The 21726-nt window shown below is 36.7% G+C and overlaps 3 protein-coding genes, 1 long non-coding RNA gene and 3 other non-coding genes across 7 annotated transcripts in view; 4 read left to right on the top strand and 3 right to left on the bottom strand.

Moving 5' to 3' along the window:
* The first annotated feature begins 722 nt into the window (after positions 1 to 722).
* Positions 723 to 796, top strand: TRNAI-UAU. The gene has a single exon. It is a non-coding gene; the product is annotated as a tRNA-Ile (tRNA).
* A 1707-nt stretch (positions 797 to 2503) lies between these two features.
* Positions 2504 to 12358, top strand: LOC111442302 (pleiotropic drug resistance protein 3-like). The gene is made up of 23 exons (XM_023079653.1): positions 2504 to 2870; positions 2962 to 3085; positions 3531 to 3616; positions 3882 to 3966; positions 4225 to 4384; positions 4580 to 4656; positions 4751 to 4804; positions 4950 to 5040; positions 5265 to 5833; positions 5921 to 6234; positions 6310 to 6470; positions 6569 to 6672; positions 6833 to 6986; positions 7061 to 7192; positions 7274 to 7347; positions 8148 to 8480; positions 8557 to 8847; positions 9109 to 9192; positions 9268 to 9401; positions 9760 to 9987; positions 10116 to 10287; positions 11080 to 11334; positions 11920 to 12358. The coding sequence occupies exons 1-23, from the start codon at positions 2524 to 2526 to the stop codon at positions 12184 to 12186; spliced, it is 4296 nt and encodes a 1431-aa protein (XP_022935421.1). The 5' UTR covers positions 2504 to 2523; the 3' UTR covers positions 12187 to 12358.
* On the bottom strand, positions 5035 to 14017 carry LOC111442303. Its single transcript, XR_002710284.1, has 2 exons — positions 13885 to 14017; positions 5035 to 5191 (listed from the first exon to the last, which is right to left on the bottom strand). It is a non-coding gene; the product is annotated as an uncharacterized LOC111442303 (long non-coding RNA).
* A 31-nt stretch (positions 14018 to 14048) lies between these two features.
* On the bottom strand, positions 14049 to 14122 carry TRNAI-AAU. Its single transcript has one exon. It is a non-coding gene; the product is annotated as a tRNA-Ile (tRNA).
* Positions 14123 to 14192: 70 nt separating this feature from the next.
* TRNAI-AAU lies at positions 14193 to 14266 on the bottom strand. The gene has a single exon. It is a non-coding gene; the product is annotated as a tRNA-Ile (tRNA).
* A 1449-nt stretch (positions 14267 to 15715) lies between these two features.
* On the top strand, positions 15716 to 21137 carry LOC111442168 (myb family transcription factor PHL7-like). Its single transcript, XM_023079450.1, has 7 exons — positions 15716 to 16087; positions 16482 to 16720; positions 19149 to 19225; positions 19501 to 19543; positions 19653 to 19707; positions 19806 to 19875; positions 20556 to 21137. Exons 2-7 carry the CDS (start codon positions 16513 to 16515, stop codon positions 20823 to 20825), a joined length of 723 nt encoding a protein of 240 aa, XP_022935218.1. The 5' UTR covers positions 15716 to 16087; positions 16482 to 16512; the 3' UTR covers positions 20826 to 21137.
* A 312-nt stretch (positions 21138 to 21449) lies between these two features.
* The window catches only part of LOC111441626 (14 kDa zinc-binding protein-like), a 4896-nt gene continuing 4619 nt past the window's right edge, over positions 21450 to 21726 (top strand). The window contains exon 1 of the mRNA XM_023078684.1: positions 21450 to 21612. Within this exon, the coding sequence (XP_022934452.1) occupies positions 21476 to 21612 (137 nt within the window). The 5' untranslated portion in view covers positions 21450 to 21475. The remainder of the gene's footprint in view (positions 21613 to 21726) is intronic.

Raw genomic sequence — 21726 nt, 5'->3', positions numbered from 1 at the left:
GGTTGACGGCGATATGTAATGGGCCGAAACGAACAATATCTACTAGTGGTGGACTTAAGCTGTTACAAATGGTATCAAAATTAAACACTGGGCGATGTGCCAGTAAGAACGTTGGGCTGTTAAGGAAGTGAATTGTGAGATCCCACATTAGTTGGAGAGGGGAACAAAGGATTTCTTACAAGGGTGTGGAAACCTTTTCCTAACAAACGCATTGTAAAATCGTGAGGCTGACAACGATACGTAACATGTCGAGGGGGATAATATCTACTAATGGTGAGCTAGAGCTATTACATATAGTATTAGAGCCCGATACTGTGAGGTGTGGCAGCTGAAACGCTCGGCCTCAAAATAGGGTGGATTGTGAGATCCTACCTCGATTGAAAACAAAACGAAACATTTTCTTGCAAGGATGTGAAAATCTCTCCTTAAATTATTACGTCTATTTATATATAATTTATTGAGCTTATTAGAAAAATAAAATCACATAATTACATTTTCTTAAAAAATTAATAGTAGAAGAGTATGAACAATACAAGTAATAATGCACTGGGATGCTATTTATTTTCACAATTATTTTCTTCGTACATTTATATAAAAATAAAATCTTAGTATAATAAAAACAATTCATTTAAAAAAGTACATATTAATGATTAAAAAAAAAACTTGTAAAAATTCAATAATTATATTTTAATTATAATTTCCTCTACCACATACCAACAAATGGTCCCGTAGCTCAGTTGGTTAGAGCGTTGGTCTTATGAGCCGAAGGTCGCGGGTTCGAGCCCCGCCGGGACCATTATTTTTCTTCCATTTACTTTCCATGACAGGCCCTCAATCATTTGTCTTTTTTTTTTCCCCATAAATTGAACTAATAAATCACATTAACCTCTTATAAATAAATTAAATCAGTCAATCAATAATATTTAACTCGTTTAAATTAACATATTGAATTCATTACATTTATTAAATTAAAATTTTAGAATTTCAATTTTTAAAAATGTATAGAGTATATAATCAAAATTTTTAAAAAATTTATTCATCTTTTTACGTCTTTTTAAACTTTTTTTCGAGTAAATTTTTTATTTTTATATTAATATAATATGCTAATTAAAGTAATTGAGTAATGATTCGATACGATATTGGCCTCTAAAATAAGCATTATGCTTCATGCTAAGCCATCAAGGTCCACAATCATGCCATTTATTTTTTATTTCTTAAAAAATAAAAAATAAATGGTAAAATATTGACATGAAATTAATTGCAAAATTATTTCATTATAAGATACATCAATTTTAGGGATAAAATTGGTAGAAAATTGCTCGAAGTTAAATTTGTTTCTAAAAAATTGGACATGTCTTATATGTAAAACCGATTAGAATAATCAAATTCCACGTCATCTTATTGACACATTCGATAGGATAAGTGATACCAAATAAAACTCTTTTAATTATTATAAAATAAAATAAATAAATAAAAACCAACCCATTCAAAGTTGACTTTTATTCTTATTTTTGTTAATTTTAAAAAATAAATAAAACTGTAACTTTGACTTTTCCTCTAATTATTTCCAATTTTAAATGTCTATTTTAATATTTAAGATTTTAAAAATAACCATTTTAATCTCTAAAATTTAAATAATATTCCCATTTTATTCATATTTTTAATCACATTCTCTATTAAATAGTTAATGACAAAATAATAAAATATTTTTTATCTAAATTTTGAATATATAACTTTTATAATAATTATGTTTATTTGATTTTTAAATATATAATAATAATGGATCTGACAAAATGTTTTATATAATGATTTGATTTGATTCAATAAAATATTTGTTTAATCCAATTTTTGCTTCATATCTTGACTCTTCATTATTTTATTTTATTTTTTATTTCTTAAACCTGGATTTATATATTATTTTATTTAGGAATCCAAATGAGACCTTTGTTGTAAATAAAATAATAAATAAATTAATTAAATTACAATTTTAACCGTTAAGAAGTAATTAATAATATAAATTAATTTTCGTATCTATGCACTTCAAAAACCATGCTCCCATTAGTCAATTAATGCTAATTAAGAAGTATCCACTAACTTTAGGATTAAAACATCAGTATTTCAACATGATTCCACTGATCCGACAACCCAACTCAAACCGAAAATAAAAGATTGGGTTGAATTGGGTTGTGAGCTCTATTCGAGTTACTCGGGTCATCAATTCAATCAACTCGAAATTATGGGTTTGGTCTAAATGATTTTTCTAACCCAACCCGTGTACATCTTTATAAGTATCGATTAATCCTTAACATCGAAAGTTGAACCCTCGAATTTGTTGATACTGTCAACCGAGATTCTACGGGTATGGATTAAAATATATATTACGCTTTAAATTAAGCTAAAAGCCACATGTTCTAACATGCCCTTTTTACTATAATATTACATGTTGAGTTATATATATATATATAAAAAGTGGAAAATATTGCATTATTTGAGTTTCTCTCTCTCTCTTTTTCTCTCTCTAGAATGAACCCAAAAACAAAGGAGGGAGGGAGAATGATTGAGGTGGGGGAAATAGGAAGAAGAAGAAGCTTTAGCTCAAGTTTCGGGAGGCGCTCGGTGGCGGAGGAGGAGGAGGAGGACGGTGATATTCAAGATGTTTCTCTCTGGATGTCGATCGAGAGATTGCCAACGTTCGAACGACTGAGATCGTCATTGTTCGACGACGCTCGGGGAGAAGCGGAAAGAAGAGTCGTGGTCGATGTTACCAAGCTTGGAGATGAAGAGCGCCATGTCTTCATTCAAAACCTCATCAACCACATTGAGAATGATAATCTCAAGCTTTTGAGAAAAGTGAAGGAGAGAATCCACAAGTAAGCCCTTTTTTGTAATTTTAATTTTAATTATATTAAATATAAATTACAAAATTAAATTAAATTAAATTAAATTAAATTTTAATTGAAGGGTTGGTGAGAAATTCCCAAGGGTGGAAGTGGAATATAAAAATGTGAATATTGAAGCTAAGTGTGAGATTGTTCGAGGCAAAGCTCTTCCCACGCTTTGGAATTCGCTTCAAACCAATATTTTTGTAAGCATTTTTTTTAATTTTTTTTATTATTTAATGGGGAAAAAATATAGAGAAATTTAAATAAAAAAGATAAATAATTGCTATATTTTAATTTTAATTTTATTATTTTCTTGTAATTAAATTTTAAAAACTATTTTATTTAGTTGACCTAATTAATAAGAATTGGAATGAGATTCTTTATTTTATTTTTTTATTTTTTTTTAAGAATCTTATTCTTTTAAAATTTGTCTTTTAATGAATATTGTATGACGTAATAAATGGATGTTTTTTTGGATAAATAGGAAAAAAAATTAATATCTGGGAATTAATTAAGTATAAATGAGAATTTAAATATTTTTTTAATTCGTCTAACAAAATGGGAAATGATTATTGGATCATTTTAAATATTTTTCTAGAATTTCTTGATTTTTTTTTTAAATTTTAATTTTGTGTTTTATTTTGTTAGGGTATTATTAATTTTTGTGGTGGAAAATCCCGTGGAGCTAAAATTAATATAATTGAGGATGTTAGTGGTGTCATAAAGCCCGGAAGGTATTTCTTTTTTCTTTTTCTTTTTAAATATTCACCTCACTTATTTGTTTATTTATTTATTTTAATTTAAGGACTAATGGATAAATCATAAAAAAAAAATAAATAAAAAAAATTATTGAGGAGAGTTGTTAAAGAATAAATAATACAAAAATGATTATGAAATTAAATAAATGTATATTTTAAAATTAATAATAAAATTTTTATTTATTTGAACCAGAGTTAATGGAATTTTTAAACCATGGTTAAAGGAATGAGTTTGATTCAGGTTAACTCTGCTGCTTGGGCCCCCAGGGTGCGGTAAGACCACACTACTAAAAGCCCTGTCGGGAAATCTTCACAAATCTCTCAAGGTATTCTTTTTTTTTTTTTTTCTTTAATGCAAAACTTTAATTCAACTTTTAATTTCATGAGATTGTTACAATTAAAATCTAAAATATTGCAAAATGTACAAATCAACTATGAATCATCGAGGTAGAAGACTTTAGCCTTTTTTTTTTTTTTTTTTTTTTTTTTTAAATTTTAAAATTTAAATTTATTTATTTAAGAGTTTAATGGTATAATTTGAAAAATGTAGTTATTTACTACTAATCTTATTTTCACCGAAAAAGATGACAGGAGAAATTTGTTACAATGGGCAGAAACTTGAAGAGTTTGTCCCCCAAAAAATAAGTGCATATATAAGCCAATATGATCTACACATTCCCGAGATGACGGTGAGGGAAACCCTTGATTTTTCAGCTCGGTGTCAAGGTGTCGGAAGTCGAGCAGGTGGGTTTACCAATTTTTTTAATGTATAATTGAAGCTTCCCCAGTAAATTATTTCGTGGGGTTCGGATTCCCCGGGAATAAATCATCTTTATTTAGTGTTTGGTAATAATAAAAAAAAAATCAATTAAATTAAATATGTTGTATGCTCGGTAAAAACCCATTTTGTGTGGGATTGTTTGGTTTTTTACTGTGCAGATATGATGAAGGAGGTTTGTAAAAGGGAGAAGGAACAAGGAATTATTCCAGATCCTGATGTTGATATTTACATGAAGGTACATTTTTATTTTTATTTTTTATTTTTTATTTTTTATTTTTTATTTTTTTATTTTTTTATTTTTTTTTATTTTATGTATTAAAATTAAATAGGCCACTTCTGTTGAAGGACTGAGACAAAGTCTTCAAACTGATTACATACTCAAGGTCTGTTCTCTTTTATCCAATTTCCATTTTTTAATGTTTTTTTTTTTATTTATTTATTGAATTTAAACATTAAATTTGAGTGAATGGTAAAAAAAAAATGTTAATTTTACCCAATGTTACCCAAATTTACCCATCGATGTTGCAGATTCTTGGGCTTGATATTTGTGCTGAAACACTGGTAGGGGATGCTATGAGAAGAGGCATTTCAGGTGGCCAAAAGAAGAGATTAACGACCGGTAATCTTGATAATTAGCTTTCGAAATACTCGAGTTCTTTCAAAACCTGCAATAATATTTCAAAACTACTTTCGGAGTGTAGAAATTTGATAGAACGTTGAACGGAATTGTGACACGAACGAAAATTATGACCGAGATATATTGTGGTGACCTGAAATGAAAACCGAACACGTTTTAGAAGTTGATTGGATTGAAATAAACTAAAATAAAATAAAAACATGCAGGAGAAATGATGGTTGGTCCACACAGAGCTTTGTTCATGGATGAAATAACAAATGGATTGGACAGTTCCACAGCATTTCAAATCGTTTCTTGTCTGCAAAATCTAGCTCATTTTACAGATGCTACAATACTTGTCTCCCTTCTTCAGCCAGCTCCCGAAACCTTCGATCGCTTCGACGACATAATCTTGATGGCTCAAAAGAAGATCATATATCACGGTCCTCGTGATCGAGTTCTTGAATTCTTTGAGGATTGTGGTTTCAAGTGCCCTGAGAGAAAAGGGGTAGCAGATTTTCTTCAAGAGGTCATTTCCAGAAAGGATCAGCCACAGTTTTGGCACTGTAACGACATTCCTTACACATATATCTCGGTCGATGCATTTCGTACAAAGTTCGAGTCGTCGAGGAAGCTCGAAGAAGAGGATGTCTCGAAAAGCCACTTGGATGATGATGATGTCTCCATGTTGGATACTGACAGTGTTTCTAAATGGCAAGTGTTTAAAGCTTGTGCATCAAGGGAACTCCTCCTCATGAAACGAAATTCATTTGTTTACGTCTTCAAAACGGCTCAGGTTAGCATGTTCTAACTTAATATTGGTTGAACGATGAGCGTAATCGCTAAGCTTTGAAGTTTGTGTCTATATGTTTGACTCGAGCAGCTTTTTATCATTGGTTTGGTCACAATGACGGTGTTTCTCCGAACACGAATGAAAGTCGATCTCGAGCATGCTAACTACTACATGGGAGCCTTGTTTTATGCACTTATTTTACTACTTGTTGATGGGGTTCCAGAGTTGGCTATGACCATTCAAAGATTGGAAGTTTTCTATAAACAAAAACAATTCTACTTCTATCAAGCATGGGCCTATGCAATTCCCACAGCCATTTTGAAGATCCCTCTTTCACTTGTGGAATCATTAGTATGGACATGTCTTACTTATTATGTTATTGGCTTCACTCCTCAGCTCAGTAGGTCAGTTTTGATCCAAAAACTTGAAGTTTTATCTTTGTTTTAGTGTTTCTAAGCTGTGAATGTTCTGTTTGATAGGTTCCTTAAACAAGCTGTTCTTCTGTTTGCGGTGCACTTAACATCATTATCTATGTATCGGCTGATAGCCTCAATCTGCCAAACCCAAGTAGCTTCCATGACAGTAGGGGGTTTTGCAATATTGTTAGTCTTGTTGTTTGGTGGCTTCATCATCTCGCATTGTAAGTTTTTCAATCACTCTTGTTTAAAAGACCGAGCGAGTGAATTATCAATATTAATTGAGAAGAAAATGACGGTGTTTGGTGTTCGAGTTTTGCAGCTTCCATGCCTGCTTGGTTGGGATGGGCTTTTTGGGTTTCGCCTATTAGTTATGGAGAAATTGGCCTTTCTGTCAATGAGTTTCTTGCTCCGAGGTGGCAAAAGGTATAAAACTTGTGTTCGACACTCATTTCTATGATTACGTAAGATACGAATCAATCGACAACTTAGAGCCTAGCTTGACTGATCGAGATGTGTATTTTCTACCATGAGGTCAGAGATTCGAGTCCCTAAGTATGATTGTTTTGTGCTCCAACTTTTGTAGGTACAAGCTACAAACACTACAATAGGTTACGAAGTGCTTCGAAGTCGAGGACTCGATTATCATCAATACTTGTATTGGATTTCACTTGCAGCCTTGTTCGGGTTTACACTCGTTTTCAATACTGGATTTGTCTTGGCTCTAACTTTCCTCGAGCGTAAGTCTATTACAAGTTTGGTCTCTAAATTTTCGTGAATAAGTCTTTGATTAACAAGTCTATTTTACATTTAGCTCCCGGGTCGTCTCGTGCGATTATCTCACACGAAAAGCTCTTGCAAACAAAGAGCAGTGAAGAAGGCAATGACAGTGCTAGTTCTGTGGAAAAAGCATCTTCTCCTAAGACCAACATAGAATCCAGAAAAGGTCACTTATCATTGTGATTGGGTTTATTGATGTTCTTCTGTTTTGATATGTTTTTCATGATCCGGTTGCTTCAAAAAACAGGAAGAATAGCTTTGCCTTTCACACCTTTGACAGTAGTGTTTCGAGATTTGCAGTATCATGTGGACATGCCATTGGTAATACTCTTCAAACTCTTAACCAAATTAGCTTGTTTGTGAGATTGTTTTCGGCCTATCAAAATTGTGATGTTGGTTTTAGATAGAGATGTTCATGGGGTAGGGGTAGGGATAGGGATGGGGAAGCTTTTCTCGTCCCCATCCCCACCTCCTGTTTCAATCCCTATCCTTGAGAAAATTTTCACTTAGTTTCGTGCGGCGGGATTGGAACTTGGGCAGAGGTGAGGGCGGGGACGAGAATGGGGATATAATATTGTGAGATCCCACATCGGTTGGAGAGAAGAACAAAACATTTTTTATAAGGGTGTGGAAACCTCTCCTTAGCATACGTGTTTTAAAAACCTTGAGGGGAAGTCTGAAAGGGAAATCCTAAAGAGGACGATATCTGCTAGTGGTGGGCTTAGGCCGTTACAAATGGTATCAAAGCCAGACACCGGGCGATGTGTTAGCGAGGAGGTTGAGCCCTGAAGGGGGGTGTACACGAGATGGTGTGTCAACAAGGAGCTAGGCTTGAAAGGGGGTGAATTGTGAGATCCCATGTTGGTTGAGGAGGAGAACGAAACATTCTTTATAAGGGTGTGGAAACTTCTCCCTAGCAGACACGTTTTAAAAATCTTGAGAGGAAGCCTAAAAGGGAAAACCAATATCTAGTAGTGGTAGGCTTGGGCCGTTACATAATCCTCTTCCCCATCCCCGGCCCTGTTGGCTAAAGAATAGAAATCTCTCCCTGCTCTCTCCCCTTTTCCACTCACTCCGTTTCATGGTTGAAGTACTAACTTTTTGTTTTATTTTGATTCAAGGAAATGAGAGAACGGGGTTTCACCCAGAAGAAACTCCAACTCCTTTCAGATCTAACAGGGGCTTTAAGGCCTGGTGTCCTCACGGCATTGATGGGTGTAAGTGGAGCTGGGAAGACAACTCTGCTTGATGTTCTTGCAGGAAGAAAAACATACGGATACATCGAAGGAGATATCAAAATTGGTGGCTTTCCTAAAGTTCAAAAGACATTTGCTCGGATATCTGGTTACTGTGAACAAACTGATATACATTCTCCTCAAATAACAGTGGAAGAATCACTGATCTTCTCTGCTTCGCTCCGTTTAGCATCTGATGTCGACTCAGAAACAAAAGCGGTATCGTATAGCTCCCCCTCTTTAGCTAAAACTTACATGTGATATCTAATGTTGATATTAGTTTCTTGTTTCACAGCAATTTGTGAATGAAGTCCTTGAGACCATTGAACTTGATGGCATAAAAGACATGTTGGTCGGCAGACCGGGTGTTAGTGGTTTATCGACCGAGCAGCGTAAACGGTTAACCATAGCTGTTGAGCTTGTTTCCAATCCCTCTATCATCTTCATGGATGAGCCTACCACGGGTTTGGATGCAAGAGCAGCTGCCATTGTCATGCGAGCGGTTAAGAATGTGGTTGATACTGGAAGAACAATAGTTTGTACCATCCACCAGCCGAGTATCGACATCTTTGAATCGTTTGATGAGGTAAAAATCTTTCAAATGCTTTTTCTTTATAGAACTATCCATTTTCTAAGGCAGCTTCGGCTAGAAATCACAACTCTCTACGATGGTCTGGTATTGTCCACTTTGAGTATAAGCTCTCGTAGCTTTTCTTTGGGCTTCTCCGAAAGGCCTCATACCAATGGAGATGTATTCCTTACTTATAAACTCATAATCATTCCCTAAATTAGCCAATGTGGGACTCTCTCCCAACAATTCTCAATAGCTTCACACCTTTCTGTGCAGATGATTCTTTTGAAAACTGGTGGTCGCATGATCTACTGCGGACCACTCGGACAACGTTCAAGACGGCTTATAGAATACTTTGAGGTAAGACTGCTGTGCTACTAGCAATGCTGCTTGTGACCATATCTTCTCTCCTCATTGTTTCTATTACACGCACAGCATGTTCCTGGGGTTTCAAAGATCAGAGAAAACTACAATCCTGCAACATGGATGCTAGAGGTTACCTCTCCCTCAGCAGAATCTGAACTCGGCATAGATTTTGCTCAAGTATACAAGAACTCGACTCTCTATGAGTGAGTAACGCTCTATAACTTTGTTTTTTGTTTCAATTTCGACTCCAAATAGTGAGCGAGTTTGAAGTAAATGTTTTGGGAGTGCAAGTTTCAGGGAAAACTTTGTCGAAACTTTTGAAGTTTAGTTGGAATCTATTGTTCGCACGTCACAATGATGTAACTATTTTATTATCTACTGAAAAGAAGAGTGAAGGACATAAAACATTATAGTGGCCCAAGTCCACCACTAGAAGATATTGTCCTTTTTAAAACGCGTCTGCTAAGAAGAGGTTTTCACATCCTTATAAAGGGTGTTTCGTTCTCCTCCCCAACCGATGTGGGATCTCACAAACATACTTTTCTATGATATGTTTTGCAGGACTAACAAAGAGCTTGTGGATCAGTTGAGCAGTCCGCCTCCTGATTCGAGCGATTTGCGTTTTTCGAAGGTCTTTTCCCAAGGTTTCATCGGACAGTTGAAGGCTTGTCTTTGGAAACAAAACTTGTCATATTGGAGGAGTCCTTCTTATAACTTGATCCGTTTGATGCATACACTTGCATCGTCTTTGATGTTTGGGGCACTATTCTGGAAGCAAGGAAAAGAGCTGTGAGTATTTTTATGCAATGAATGTGAAAGCTTTTGGTGCCATTTTCCAATCCATTTCAGTTGTCAAAGTGTTAGGAGACTGATAAGAATGAGCAAACTTTGTGTTGTCTTTATGTCTGTGTTTGAAGAGAAAACCAGCAGAACTTGTTCAATATTTTCGGTTCGATGTACACTGCTGTAATCTTCCTTGGCATTGACAATTGCTCATCAGTCCTTCCTTATGTATCAATGGAGAGAACTGTGATGTACAGAGAAAGGTTTGCTGGGATGTATTCTTCGTGGGCTTATTCACTTGCGCAGGTACATTTTCATTTTAACTTGTTCAACCCTTTTGATCCTAATGATCTTGCTTTTAGCTTAAATTATAAGTTTATTCCCTTCGATCGTCAAACGAGACCAAAACCATTATCGAAGCCGTTAGCTGACATTGTCTTCTTTGGGCTTTTCCTTTTGAGCTTCCCCTTAAGGTTTTTAAAACGTGTCTGTTAGGGAGAGGTTTCCACACACTTATAAAGAATGTTTCACTCTCTCCCACCAACGTGGAATCTCACAATCCACCCCCTTCGGAGCCACCGTCCTCGCTGGCACTCGTTACCTTCTCCAATCGATGTGGGACCCCCCAATCCACCCTTCTCCGAGACCTAGCATCCTTGCTGGCACACCACCTCATGTCCACCCCCTTCAGGCTCAGTCTTCTCGTTGGCACATCGCCCGGTGTTTGGCTCTTATACCATTTGTAACAGCTCAAGCCCACCGCTAGCAGATATTGTCCTCTTTGGGCTTTCCCTTTCGAATTTCCCCTCAAAGTTTTTAAAACTCATCTGCTAGGAAGAGGTTTCCACACCCTTATAAAGAATGATTCATTCTCCACCCCAACCGATGTGGGATCTCACATAAATATTCCACGAAGTAGCAAAGAAAGTGGCTTCCCCCACAACTCTAAACCACTAAAATTCCATTTTTCTTAACGTTTTATTTATGTTTGTAGCTAATATGTGAACACATAATCCAGTTCACTGAGATTTTAAGCTCTATATATTGTGAAGTTCTATAAAAAGTTATCAAATTTCAAAACTCTGTCTAACTTTGCAGGTGCTTGTGGAGGTTCCTTACTTGTTAGTACAAGCAGCTACCTATGTTATTGTCACTTACCCCATGATTGGATTCTATGGCTCGGCATCCAAAGTGTTTTGGTGTTTCTACTCAATATTATGTGCACTTCTCTACTTCAACTATCTTGGGATGCTGCTTGTCTCCATCACACCAAACTTTCAAATTGCTAACATCTTGTCGTCTGCCTTCTACACTATGTTCAATCTCTTTTCTGGCTTTCTTATTCCCCGTCCGGTAAGCCATGGCTCCTCCTTGATGCTCTTTATTTTGCCTCGGACACAACAAAGACTATATTATCATGTGTCTGTTTAGCATACTTAACAAGTGTTTGATACGTGTCTCACAACTAGTGTAAAACACATCCACTACGCTAATAAGTGTTCGATATGATCCAACAAGTGTCTTAGCGGGTTGGACATGATGAATAAAAAGGAAAAGTTTGAAGAAGTAACGACCGAAATGAACTGATTAGTAAGGTTATTCATAGAGATAACATGTGAGATCTCACATCGATTAGAGAGGAGAAAGAGTACTAGCGAGGACGTTGGGCCTCGAAGGGGGGTGGATTGTGAGATCCCACATCGATTGGAGAGAGGAACGAAACATTGTTTATAAGGATGTGGAAACCTCTCCCTAGGAGACGCGTTTTAAAAACTTTGAATGGAAGTCTGAAAGGGAAAGCCCAAAGAGAACAATATTTGCTAGCGGTGGGCTTGAGCTGTTATATAACGAGTATTAGTTAGGATCTAGCTTCCTTTTCTATCATCTCCATGAAAGCTCGGTTTTTCAGTAAATAAAAGTTTCTCTGTTTTTATGCAGCAAATCCCAAAGTGGTGGACATGGTTGTATTACATGAGCCCAACATCATGGACTTTGAATGGCTTACTAACGTCACAATATGGAGATATAGACAAGACACTGATGGGGTTTCAAGAAAAGACAACAGTATCAGCTTTCTTAAGAGATTACTTTGGCTTTCACCACAGACAACTTCCCCTTGTGGGATTCATTCTCATTCTCTTCCCTCTTATTTTTGCTTTTCTTTTTGGATTTTGTATTGGAAATTTGAATTTCCAGAGAAGGTAAGCAAAATCAATTTCTTCCTTGCTTTCCTTTGTAGATAATAAATTTAGAGTTTTAGGGTTAAATTACAAGTTTAGTCCCTATTATGCACGGGACAATCTGAACCTACTTCGAGATGAAAGGAACGAACATAATCAAAGTGAGTAATACGAGTATTATTCGGTTATTATCCCAACCCATAAAGATTTTAGTCTCTATAAATTAGAGTAACATCCTGCTACTAAACAACAGCAGCAACAAGAGTTTTGTCTCGAAGAGTTTTGTCTCGAATGAAACATTCTTTATAAGCGTATGGAAACCTCTCCCTAGCAGACACGTTTTTAAAACCTTGAGGTTTAACCCAAAAGGGAAAACCCAAAGAGAACAATATTTGCTAGCGGTGGGCTTGAGCCGTTACAAATGGTATCATAGCCAGACACCGAGCGGTGTGCCAGTGAGGACACTGAGCAATGAAGGGGGTGGACACCAGGTGGTACGCCAACGAGGATGGTGAGCCCTTAAGGAGGTGGACACTAGGCAGTGTGTCATCGATGACATTGGGCCCTGAAGGGGGTGGATTGTGGATCCCACATTGGTCGGAGAAGAGAACGAAACATTTTTTATAAGAGTGTGGAAATCTCTTCCTAGCAGCACTTTTAAAAACCTTGAGTGGCAACCCAAAAGGGAAAGCCCAAGGAGGACAATATCTACTAGCGGTGGGTTTGGGCTGTTACAAATGGTATCAAAGCCAGACACCAAGCGATGTGCCAGCGAGGATGCTGGGTCCCAAAGGGGGGTGGACACCAAGCGGTGTGTCATCGAGTACGCTGGGGTCTAAAGGGGGGTGGATTGTGAGATCCCACATTGGTTGGAGAAGGGAACGAAACATTCTTTATAAGGGTGTGGAAACCTCTCCGTAGCAGACATATTTTAAAAACCTTCAGGGGCAACCCAGAAGGAAAAGCCCAAAGAGGACAATATCTACTAGCGGTGAGTTTTGGCCATTACAAATGGGTATCAAAGCCAGATACCAAGCGATGTGCCAAAGAGGACACTGAGCCACGAAGGGAGTGGACACCAAGCGGTGTGCCAACGAGGACGCTGAGTCCTAAAGGGGGTGGACATCAAGCAGCGTGTCATGAGTACACTAGGGCCTGAAGGGGGGTGGATTGTGAGATCTCACATCGGTAGTAGACAATACCTACTAGCAGACGCGTTCTAAAAACTTTGAGGAGAAGGCCGAAAGAGGATACTACCTGCTAGTAGGCCGTTACACTAAACTTCTTCGAATCGAATCGTTAGTTCCTCTATTGTAGTAATGTACATTTGGTATCACTGAAAGCAACAAGCAGGTCCAATCTGCTAACAGTAAGTCACATACAGGCAGCAGATCTAAGTATAACTACAAAAGGTATCAAGTCTAACCAAGTATGAATGCTTTAGGTCAGTTTCCATAAACTAGTAATAATGAAGAATCCTACGGTAGAACCAAAACGAGAAGTTGTAATTAGAACTTTTGACGAAGTGATGCGCTCTAAGATGGAGCTAAATTCATCAACATCATTTCCAGAAAATAGTTGCAGAGAATCAAAACTGGAAACATAACGAGTATGAACTGTAGATGAAAAGAACTATAAAGTAAAAACATATATACTTAAACAAAAGCTACAAAAATTTCGTATAATAAAGATTAAGATGAAGAAGATGAGGAGGAAGAAGCACCTCTTCGCCATTAGGTTTGCAAACAGTCTCATCAACCTCCCTGGTGATATCAATGGTGCGTCGAATCTTGATAGGAGGAGGCTAAAGAAGGAATAAAAATGTAAGAGAAAGTCCGAATATCTGAGAATCGAAAAAAAATAAAATAAATAAGAAAAAGATAATAATGGCCCATGCAGGTTTCGAACCTGCGACCTTCGCGTTATTAGCACGACGCTCTAACCAACTGAGCTAATAGGCCATGTCTTCAAACGTGCGAACTCATGTAATTGATGTTAACTGCATCTCCTTTTAAGTAGAAAGAAACAAAATGGCCCATGCAGGTTTCGAACCTGCGACCTTCGCGTTATTAGCACGACGCTCTAACCAACTGAGCTAATAGGCCACATTTAAAGGATGATTATATTTAAATTAATTATTTCATTAAATAACATAATTTATTATTTCGACGATATTTTCAATTAAACGATTGAGACGGATGATTTTTAAATAATCAATAAACAATTTATAATTTTGAAGATCAAGACGGAAATTTGAAATTTATCTTAAATTTTCAATTTCTAAGTTAAATAAGACTTTAAAAACTAAACCAAAAATAATAATTTTGAAACCTTAACATTTATTTTTATTTAACTTTTTTTTTAGACAAATTTCTCGACTAACTTTAAATATAATCAATAGCGTAACTATCATGCAAAATGTCAACTTAATCTATAAATCAATTAAAATCGTTCGAGAACTTACATTACTTTAGGATGAACTATTTCTTCTTAATTTTATATTTAAAAATAAATATATCTCCCGTAATTATATAAAGTATTAAAATAATTAAATTTATCTCATATAAAAGCTTCAATAATATCTTTCGATTTTAAAAAATACCTTTTAATTTTTAAAACTATTTAAAAAATATAATTCATACTCTTAAAAAAATATATATAAAAAAAAATAAAAAATCTTCGAATACTAAATTGGTGTGAATAAAATTTTTTACAAAAAGTTAACCTAAATACACTACAACAAACTTGAGGTTTGTTGAGAAGTGGCGGAATGAACTACTATAATGAGTCTAGTGACTATAGAGTAGAGTTGAGTCTAAACTTGAGGTTTATCGAGCATCTGAACGGACTACTATATAGTTGAATTATGTCCAAACTTAGAGTTTATTAAACAGTCGAACCGACTACTATAGTGAGTCTAGTGGCTATTAGAGTTGAATTGAATCAAAAGGTAAGGTATAGAAACTTTTTTGAGCGAGCCAACGAGAACTTCTATATACCCTCACAATGTGACAAAGAGAGGATATTAAGAGAAATAGTAAGTGGAGATTCTCCCATAAAAGCCGGATGAGCGATGCCCCCCCTCAGCAATTCCTTTGAGTTTCGGTCTTGCGACTGTACTCCCCAGGCGGAGTGTTTCACGCATTAGTTGGGCCCCTGATCCACGTAGACCAAGTGCGAACACTCATCGTTTACGAAATGGACTATCAGGGTATCTAATCCCGTTCGCTCCCCATACTTTCGCACCTTTAAGTCCGATGGTCCGATTTAGAGATGCAGGATATCTTGACCCTAAACTCAAACTAAGATTTAATAATGTTTGTGCGAATTAATAAGATTTTTATTTAATTAGTTAAAAATTTAGATGCTAAATTTGTAATTTGGGGGAGAGAGAGGACATTTCTGTAGTCGGGTCGGGTTACGTGGTGGGCCGACGCGGTGACCCGAAAGATCGTATAAATATCGCCGTCCTCTGCACGCGATCTATCCGCTGCGCAACTAAAACTCCGTCTCTTATTTATTTATTGTTTTCGTATTTAATTAAATAAAAAAAAAAGAAATTAAAAAACAAACAAAAACAAGAAAGAAGAAGAGAGAGAAAACGTTCGTCTGGTTCTGACGAACCATCTTGCCGAAATCAGAATTTTCATACGCTCTTCTCTTCCTTTCTGAAACCCTAGAACAGACAAATTCCAATTCCATTTTGATCCATCGGAGACTGCATATCCGCCGCAGTGTCCCGCAACCACCGTCGCCGCCGCCGTCCCACACTTCTACTCCAACCATTTGATCACATCATCGACCTCTGAAATTCACTATCAACTGCGTTTCTCTTCCCTCTAAATTTTGGAGATTTTGTTGATTTCCGAGATGACGGTTCTGAAGCTAATTCACCCACCGTCATCGGCCTTCTGAGTCCCTTCCAGGTGAAGCCTAGTTATTTAACTTTGTAGGTTCTTTTGTAGCTGGCTTCTATTTTTGCTTCTTAATTATGCTCGGAATATCTGGAACTTGTATTTTTTACTTGCGTAGTATTGTTTCCTTCAATGATATGTTATTCCATGGAAGCTGAAAAACGGTTTTTTAAGTGCATGGATCATATATTCCCAATTCTTGTTGCTATATGATTTGGAGCGTTATTTGTGACTTAAAATAAATTACGTGTTATATCTTAACATACACAGAATAATAACTTTGTGCTGAATTTTAGAGAGGGTTCTACTGGATTAGTTGTTGGAGTGTTGATCAGCTGCCTTGTTAAAATCCCATCTTGTTTTTTTTTTCTATGAAGTTGCTGAAATATAATGTAATTTTTCGCAGAAAGGTTCTCCAAGCTGTATCTGTCCTCATCATGTATCATGCTAAGAAATTTTCAACTGCGAGCTTAGTGCCACACAAATCTCAAGGTGCTGAACAAGGTGCGAGTGCTGCGGTTCTTGGTGGATCTTCAGCCAAAAGTTCAATGCCACCTGGAGGAGGTGGAAAACAACGCTTGCGATGGACATCAGATCTTCATGACCGATTTGTCGACGCCATCACACAGCTCGGTGGACCAGATAGTGGGTATTTTCTTTAAAGTAATGTTATTATGCATTTGCTTTCATATTAATTTTCAGGATTAGAACAGGGGAAATTTTTTATGAAGCCATGCATCAATTTCTTCCCAGTATTAGGTTTGTTAAATGTGGTTATGTGTCTATATTTTTTAATGAGTTCATGGGGTTTCAAATGAAGTAGTGTAATAGAAAAGTATGGAAGGGTTAAAGATCATGCCATAAGTTCGATTATCTCAACAAAAGTGTCTATAAGGTGGAGTTGATGTACATATAATCTTGAAGATTAAATGTGGTTCTTTGGTCCTATGTCGAGGGACTCATGATGGGTGCTAAAAGGTCAGCACACTCGATATGCCTAGATTTTTGGGTTTGTAAGAGGCAAAAAAATCATGAATTGGAAAAACAAAGGATTGAATTCATACATTCTCATATTACTTAGATCCCCAGGGGGTTGAAAAGCATTCTCATAGGTCAGTTATTATTAAGTATTATTAGTATTTGAGGAGTTTTAGACATGGTTGTTTTCTCGATTTTGGACAAAGTGTAAAGTCGAAGGAAAAATATTTGAGAGAGAACCATTACCCTTCAACTGGTCTTCCTAAAATTTGGTATTGCAACTATTCCTAAATGATGCGACTCTTGAAGCCAAGAAATAATTTAGTTTGAGAATGTCCCTTCACAATCCCCTGGTGGTATTTCAGAGGATCATTAATTACCCTCACCTTGAGGATTCCACATTTAGCAGCCACCGCACTTCTCCAAAATGGCATCTTTTCATAGCAAGTCTCCAAAGCCGCCTACTTTGCAGGAGGGAAATCTTGTTGAGAAGGTTGCCAAGGCCAAACTTCATGATAGAACGGGTAGGTTCATCTTGCTCCAAGCTACCAAAATGGGCAAATAAGAGAGAAAGCATGTGGGGGAGAAATGAGAGAGGGAGAGAAGTTTCCAAGAGAGAGAAACGGGTGATATTGAATAGAGAGGAGAGATAGAGAAGAACTCTCAAAAAGAGAGAGAAGCCGGTGGTATTAAATAGGGAGAAAGAGAAGTTGCATAGGGTGAGAAAAGGGTGATATAGAAAGAGAGAGGAGAGCAAGGAGGGTGGGATATAAGCTGTGCGTATATAAATAATATTAATATTTCCACGTCAGATTATACACCCAGTCCACTTTATATATAGTCAACTAATAGTCAAAGTGCTCCAAGACAAAGCAACTGTTTATTGTAGGGTTTAAAATGTCCGTTTGGGAACTATAGTGGGCAGACAGAAAGCAATCTTTAGAACTTGAGGACACAATTGTACAACCTGTTGAACAGATCCTGTTCGAGCAAGGTCGTGACCACAACAATCTCAAAACTATATGAATTAAAGGGTGTTTTTCCTTTTTCTGTTTTGTGCCCCCCAAATTTTTTTTGCATGTATCTACGTAATATGCCCCCAACTATTTTGGGGGGGGGGGAGACATTATCCAAAATGTTATGCAGAAGAGGCTTCCCAATTTGGCCATCTCTCCATGTTGCTTCGTTATGTGTATGAAAACTCTGAATCCCAGGAGGACCTCTTCAATTCTGTAATGGAACAAATTCTGGCTTAAGGTCCATGCTTCCTTTGGCTGGCAGACTGCCATCCATGAAAAGTCAATATTCTCCTCCATGCTTCCCTGGCTGGCCATCCTTTCAAAAAGGAGAAAGTAATCCTGGATCAGAGCTTTTCTGCGGGCTCTTTGGTGAAGGAAGAATAGAATCTTCAACAAGTTTCGCCCCTTTGAAATCTTTTTAGAATGTTGTTAGTGCTCTTGGTTGGTGTAAATGTTTCTACCGTCCTTTTACAAATTATAGAAGGATCTCCTGATGAACTGGCGGGCGTTTTGTAGTCCTCAGTTGCTTGGGTATTCCCCCTTTTTGTATGTCTCGTCGTATCAATAAAATATCTGTTTGTCGTAAAACAAAAAATTTTGCATGCCTCATCATGTGCAGTCCTTTTCTGTACAGACTATTTTATACATATGTATGTATGTATTACTACTACTATTATTTATGAAACCGTGCTTTTATTGAAAAATGATAAGTACACAAGGACACAGAGAAAAAACGAGCTCGAACAAAAGGAGTTTGAACTTAACTGTAGAAAATGCCTCTAATTCGAAAGAATAAGTTCAAACTCGTAATTACAAATAAAAGACCTCAAGGAGGCGTTGTAACTAACCGAGTCCCAAACCTTCCCACCCGATCTCTCAACCTCTCTAAAAATTCTATTGCTAGACCACTTGGAAGTACGATTAGTAAGATATTTTCAATTTTATCTATTTTTAGTAAGATGGAAATTTGCACATTTCAAATTTTGTGCTTGAATGCATTTTCTTTGTAGGGTTGGCGTTTCTACTCAACGATGATAAATAGTTTACCAAAATATTTCCTTCCCATTGTCTTGTAGGGGCAACTCCTAAAGGTGTTTTAAGAGTGATGGGGGTACCTGGTCTTACCATATACCACGTCAAAAGCCATTTACAGGTACGTCCATTTAGTGAATTTATCAGCTATGATGCAACTATTTTGAAGGGTGGTTGCCGCGTTATGGACTTCGGTTAATGAACTCTTTTGTAATTGTGATCTTGGTTTGATTTTGTTGGATTTGAGAGACCCTTTTGTAGTTACTTTTGGGCTCCTTGTCCGTTATTTTTGTCGGGCTCCTTTGTTGCCCTTGTATTCCTCTCATTCTTTCTCAATGAAAGTTCGGTTTATGACCAAAAAAAAAAAAAAAAATGATCGCATTTTTATTCTTTCAGAAGTATCGACTTGCAAAGTATTTGCCAGAATCTCCAGCAGATGGTAAAACAGTCTGTTTACTATTGTTTTCATTCTTCTATTCAGCAACGACTTCTTGTCTGTCTGTGGAGTGTATTGATTTTCACTTGTATCATCCCTTACTGGCATGTAGGTTCGAAAGATGAGAAGCGAAGCTTAGAGAGTCTCTCTGGAACGGATTCCTCTTCGTGAGTATCCATTTGTATTTAGAATTCCTCTTGGGACTTATTTTTACTCCAGTATGTTGTATGACTTGCATCGTTCTATTAAACTTTCCACCCTTCAGGGGCCTGCAAATTAACGAGGCGTTGAGGATGCAAATGGAGGTTCAGAAACGTCTTCAAGAACAGCTCGAGGTCTGGACTCCCTCATCATTTATTACTCTTCCCCTTTCCTATTAAAGGTGTTGAAATATCTTCTGGAGAGGAAAATACTCTTTCTCATAAGAGAACTTTTAGAAAATGAGTTTTAGCCGGAGATTTTGAAGGGTGGAGTTGGTGAGATTATTGTCTAGACAAAGGCTTGGGGGATGGGGAATGCAAGGAAACAACACGTAGATAATGAGTGTATATTTGTGAGAGAAAGTGTCGTCTCAAACGGTTACTGCCACCTTACGATCTTGCTGTTCGTTTTGCTTTATCGGAAGGAAGCAGCCTCTCCATGGTCATTAGAGCGTCTGTTCTTTAATGGGTCTAAAATTTGAGATTGCTAAAAATTCATAAGATGGTGGAGGTGAAATGTATCTAGGCATCGATGAGTTCGACGACGAAATTAGTTCAGAAGAGTGTTGCTTAGAAGCAACCCAGAAAAGAACAGCCCACACCCATAAACCAAATGCTTCCCCTAGAATGATTGATCATTTAGTTGCTAGAAAATTCTACATTTCAAATGATTTTGTTTTGCTGGATTAAAGTTGAGCATTTGAATTTAAGATTGGATATCATTTCTTCGTCTTGGTTGTTATGTATGTTATTAGAATCTCAAATGCTTAAGAAAGTACCTAAAAAGAGCTTGGTTTGCTTGAATCTCGTATCAGGTTCAGAGGCAATTACAAATGAGAATAGAAGCACAGGCGAAATACTTGCAGAAGATCATCGAGGAGCAACATAAATTAGGCGGCGAATTGAAAGACTCCAAGGTGTTGCCCTCAGGTGAGGAGGACAATAAGCAAAAGACTTGCCAGTCTGAGTCGTATGGCGATGCATCTGCAGGACCGTCATCTCCCCGAAAGAAACAACGAGTCGATTGTGGATCAACAGATGATTCTGCCCCATCTCCATCTATTAATTTACCTGAACTTACCTGAATAAATTTGTGGTCGATAGGACCGAGAATTGTATGAAAAAGTAACATCCAGATGACGGGTTTGCATTAGAGTTAAAAATCAAATCTAAGGAGAAAGAAGGCAGACCAGCTGTATCGAGTGTACCTGTGAAGTTAAGATTCAATTTGTGGTTCGACGAGTACTGTGTTATTGTCGACTTCGTGAAGTCGTCGATGATGTCTGTAACTTTTGTATATAAATTTGCACATTGAACCTATTTGTAAACCTTATTGAAATACTCCTACATTAGCAGTTTCTACTTTGCAGCAAAACACGCACGTTTTCTGCCGTTTTTTATCAGTCGTGTATTCGCTAAGCTGTTCGATCGTCACGAACCCTCATCATCTCATGATATTATCTGTTTTAGGAGATTGAGATGAGTTTATGAATAAACTATACCTTTTGGTGGGATTCTATTCTTATGTGCTTATTTTTTACCTTTCTTTCTTGCCATTTTTTCAAAACCATTATAAAGTTTATAAATTTAGTATTAAATTCTTTAAAAAAGAAAAAGAAAATTAAAGTCCACGTGGCAGCTTTTGATTGGTCAGAAAAAGAGAAAGAGGCGCTTTCAACGTGGCATGTAAACAGCGCCGATTTCGCGGGAAGATTTAAAAAGAATTAGGGCTGTGATGGTGAATGAATATATAAAGCACTGGACTCGACTCACAGTTCTAAGCTCCCACATTTCCCAATCTCTTTCCATTTCCATGGCATCTTCCGAGAAGGAAGCGGCTCTTGCAGCTGTTCCCTCCGATTCCCCCACCATGTAAGCTTCTTTAAGTGCCGTTGCCAACCAACATTCTGTGTTTTTAGTTTTATATACTCTGTAATTTGTCTTTTTTTTTTTTTTTTTTTTTTTTTTTTTTTTTTTTTTTTTTTT

Source organism: Cucurbita moschata, unplaced genomic scaffold (genome assembly GCF_002738365.1).
Source record: "Cucurbita moschata cultivar Rifu unplaced genomic scaffold, Cmos_1.0 Cmo_Scf00004, whole genome shotgun sequence".
Classification (NCBI taxonomy): Eukaryota; Viridiplantae; Streptophyta; class Magnoliopsida; order Cucurbitales; family Cucurbitaceae; genus Cucurbita; species Cucurbita moschata.
Note: the sequence above shows the minus strand (reverse complement) of the source record. Positions and strands in the feature narration are given on the sequence as shown.

What these genes read in the sequence shown, in the direction of transcription:
- LOC111442168 (XM_023079450.1), top strand. Translation starts at nt 16,513, where the DNA reads ATGTATCATGCTAAGAAATTTTCAACTGCGAGCTTAGTGCCACACAAA. An exon ending in ACGTCAAAAGCCATTTACAG is followed by an intron (nt 19,226 to 19,500) that starts GTACGTCCATTT and finishes TTATTCTTTCAG; the next exon opens with AAGTATCGACTTGCAAAGTA. An exon ending in GTCTTCAAGAACAGCTCGAG is followed by an intron (nt 19,876 to 20,555) that starts GTCTGGACTCCC and finishes ATCTCGTATCAG; the next exon opens with GTTCAGAGGCAATTACAAAT.
- LOC111442302 (XM_023079653.1), top strand. Translation starts at nt 2,524, where the DNA reads ATGAACCCAAAAACAAAGGAGGGAGGGAGAATGATTGAGGTGGGGGAA. An exon ending in AGGTGTCGGAAGTCGAGCAG is followed by an intron (nt 4,385 to 4,579) that starts GTGGGTTTACCA and finishes TTTACTGTGCAG; the next exon opens with ATATGATGAAGGAGGTTTGT. An exon ending in TGGCTTCATCATCTCGCATT is followed by an intron (nt 6,471 to 6,568) that starts GTAAGTTTTTCA and finishes CGAGTTTTGCAG; the next exon opens with CTTCCATGCCTGCTTGGTTG.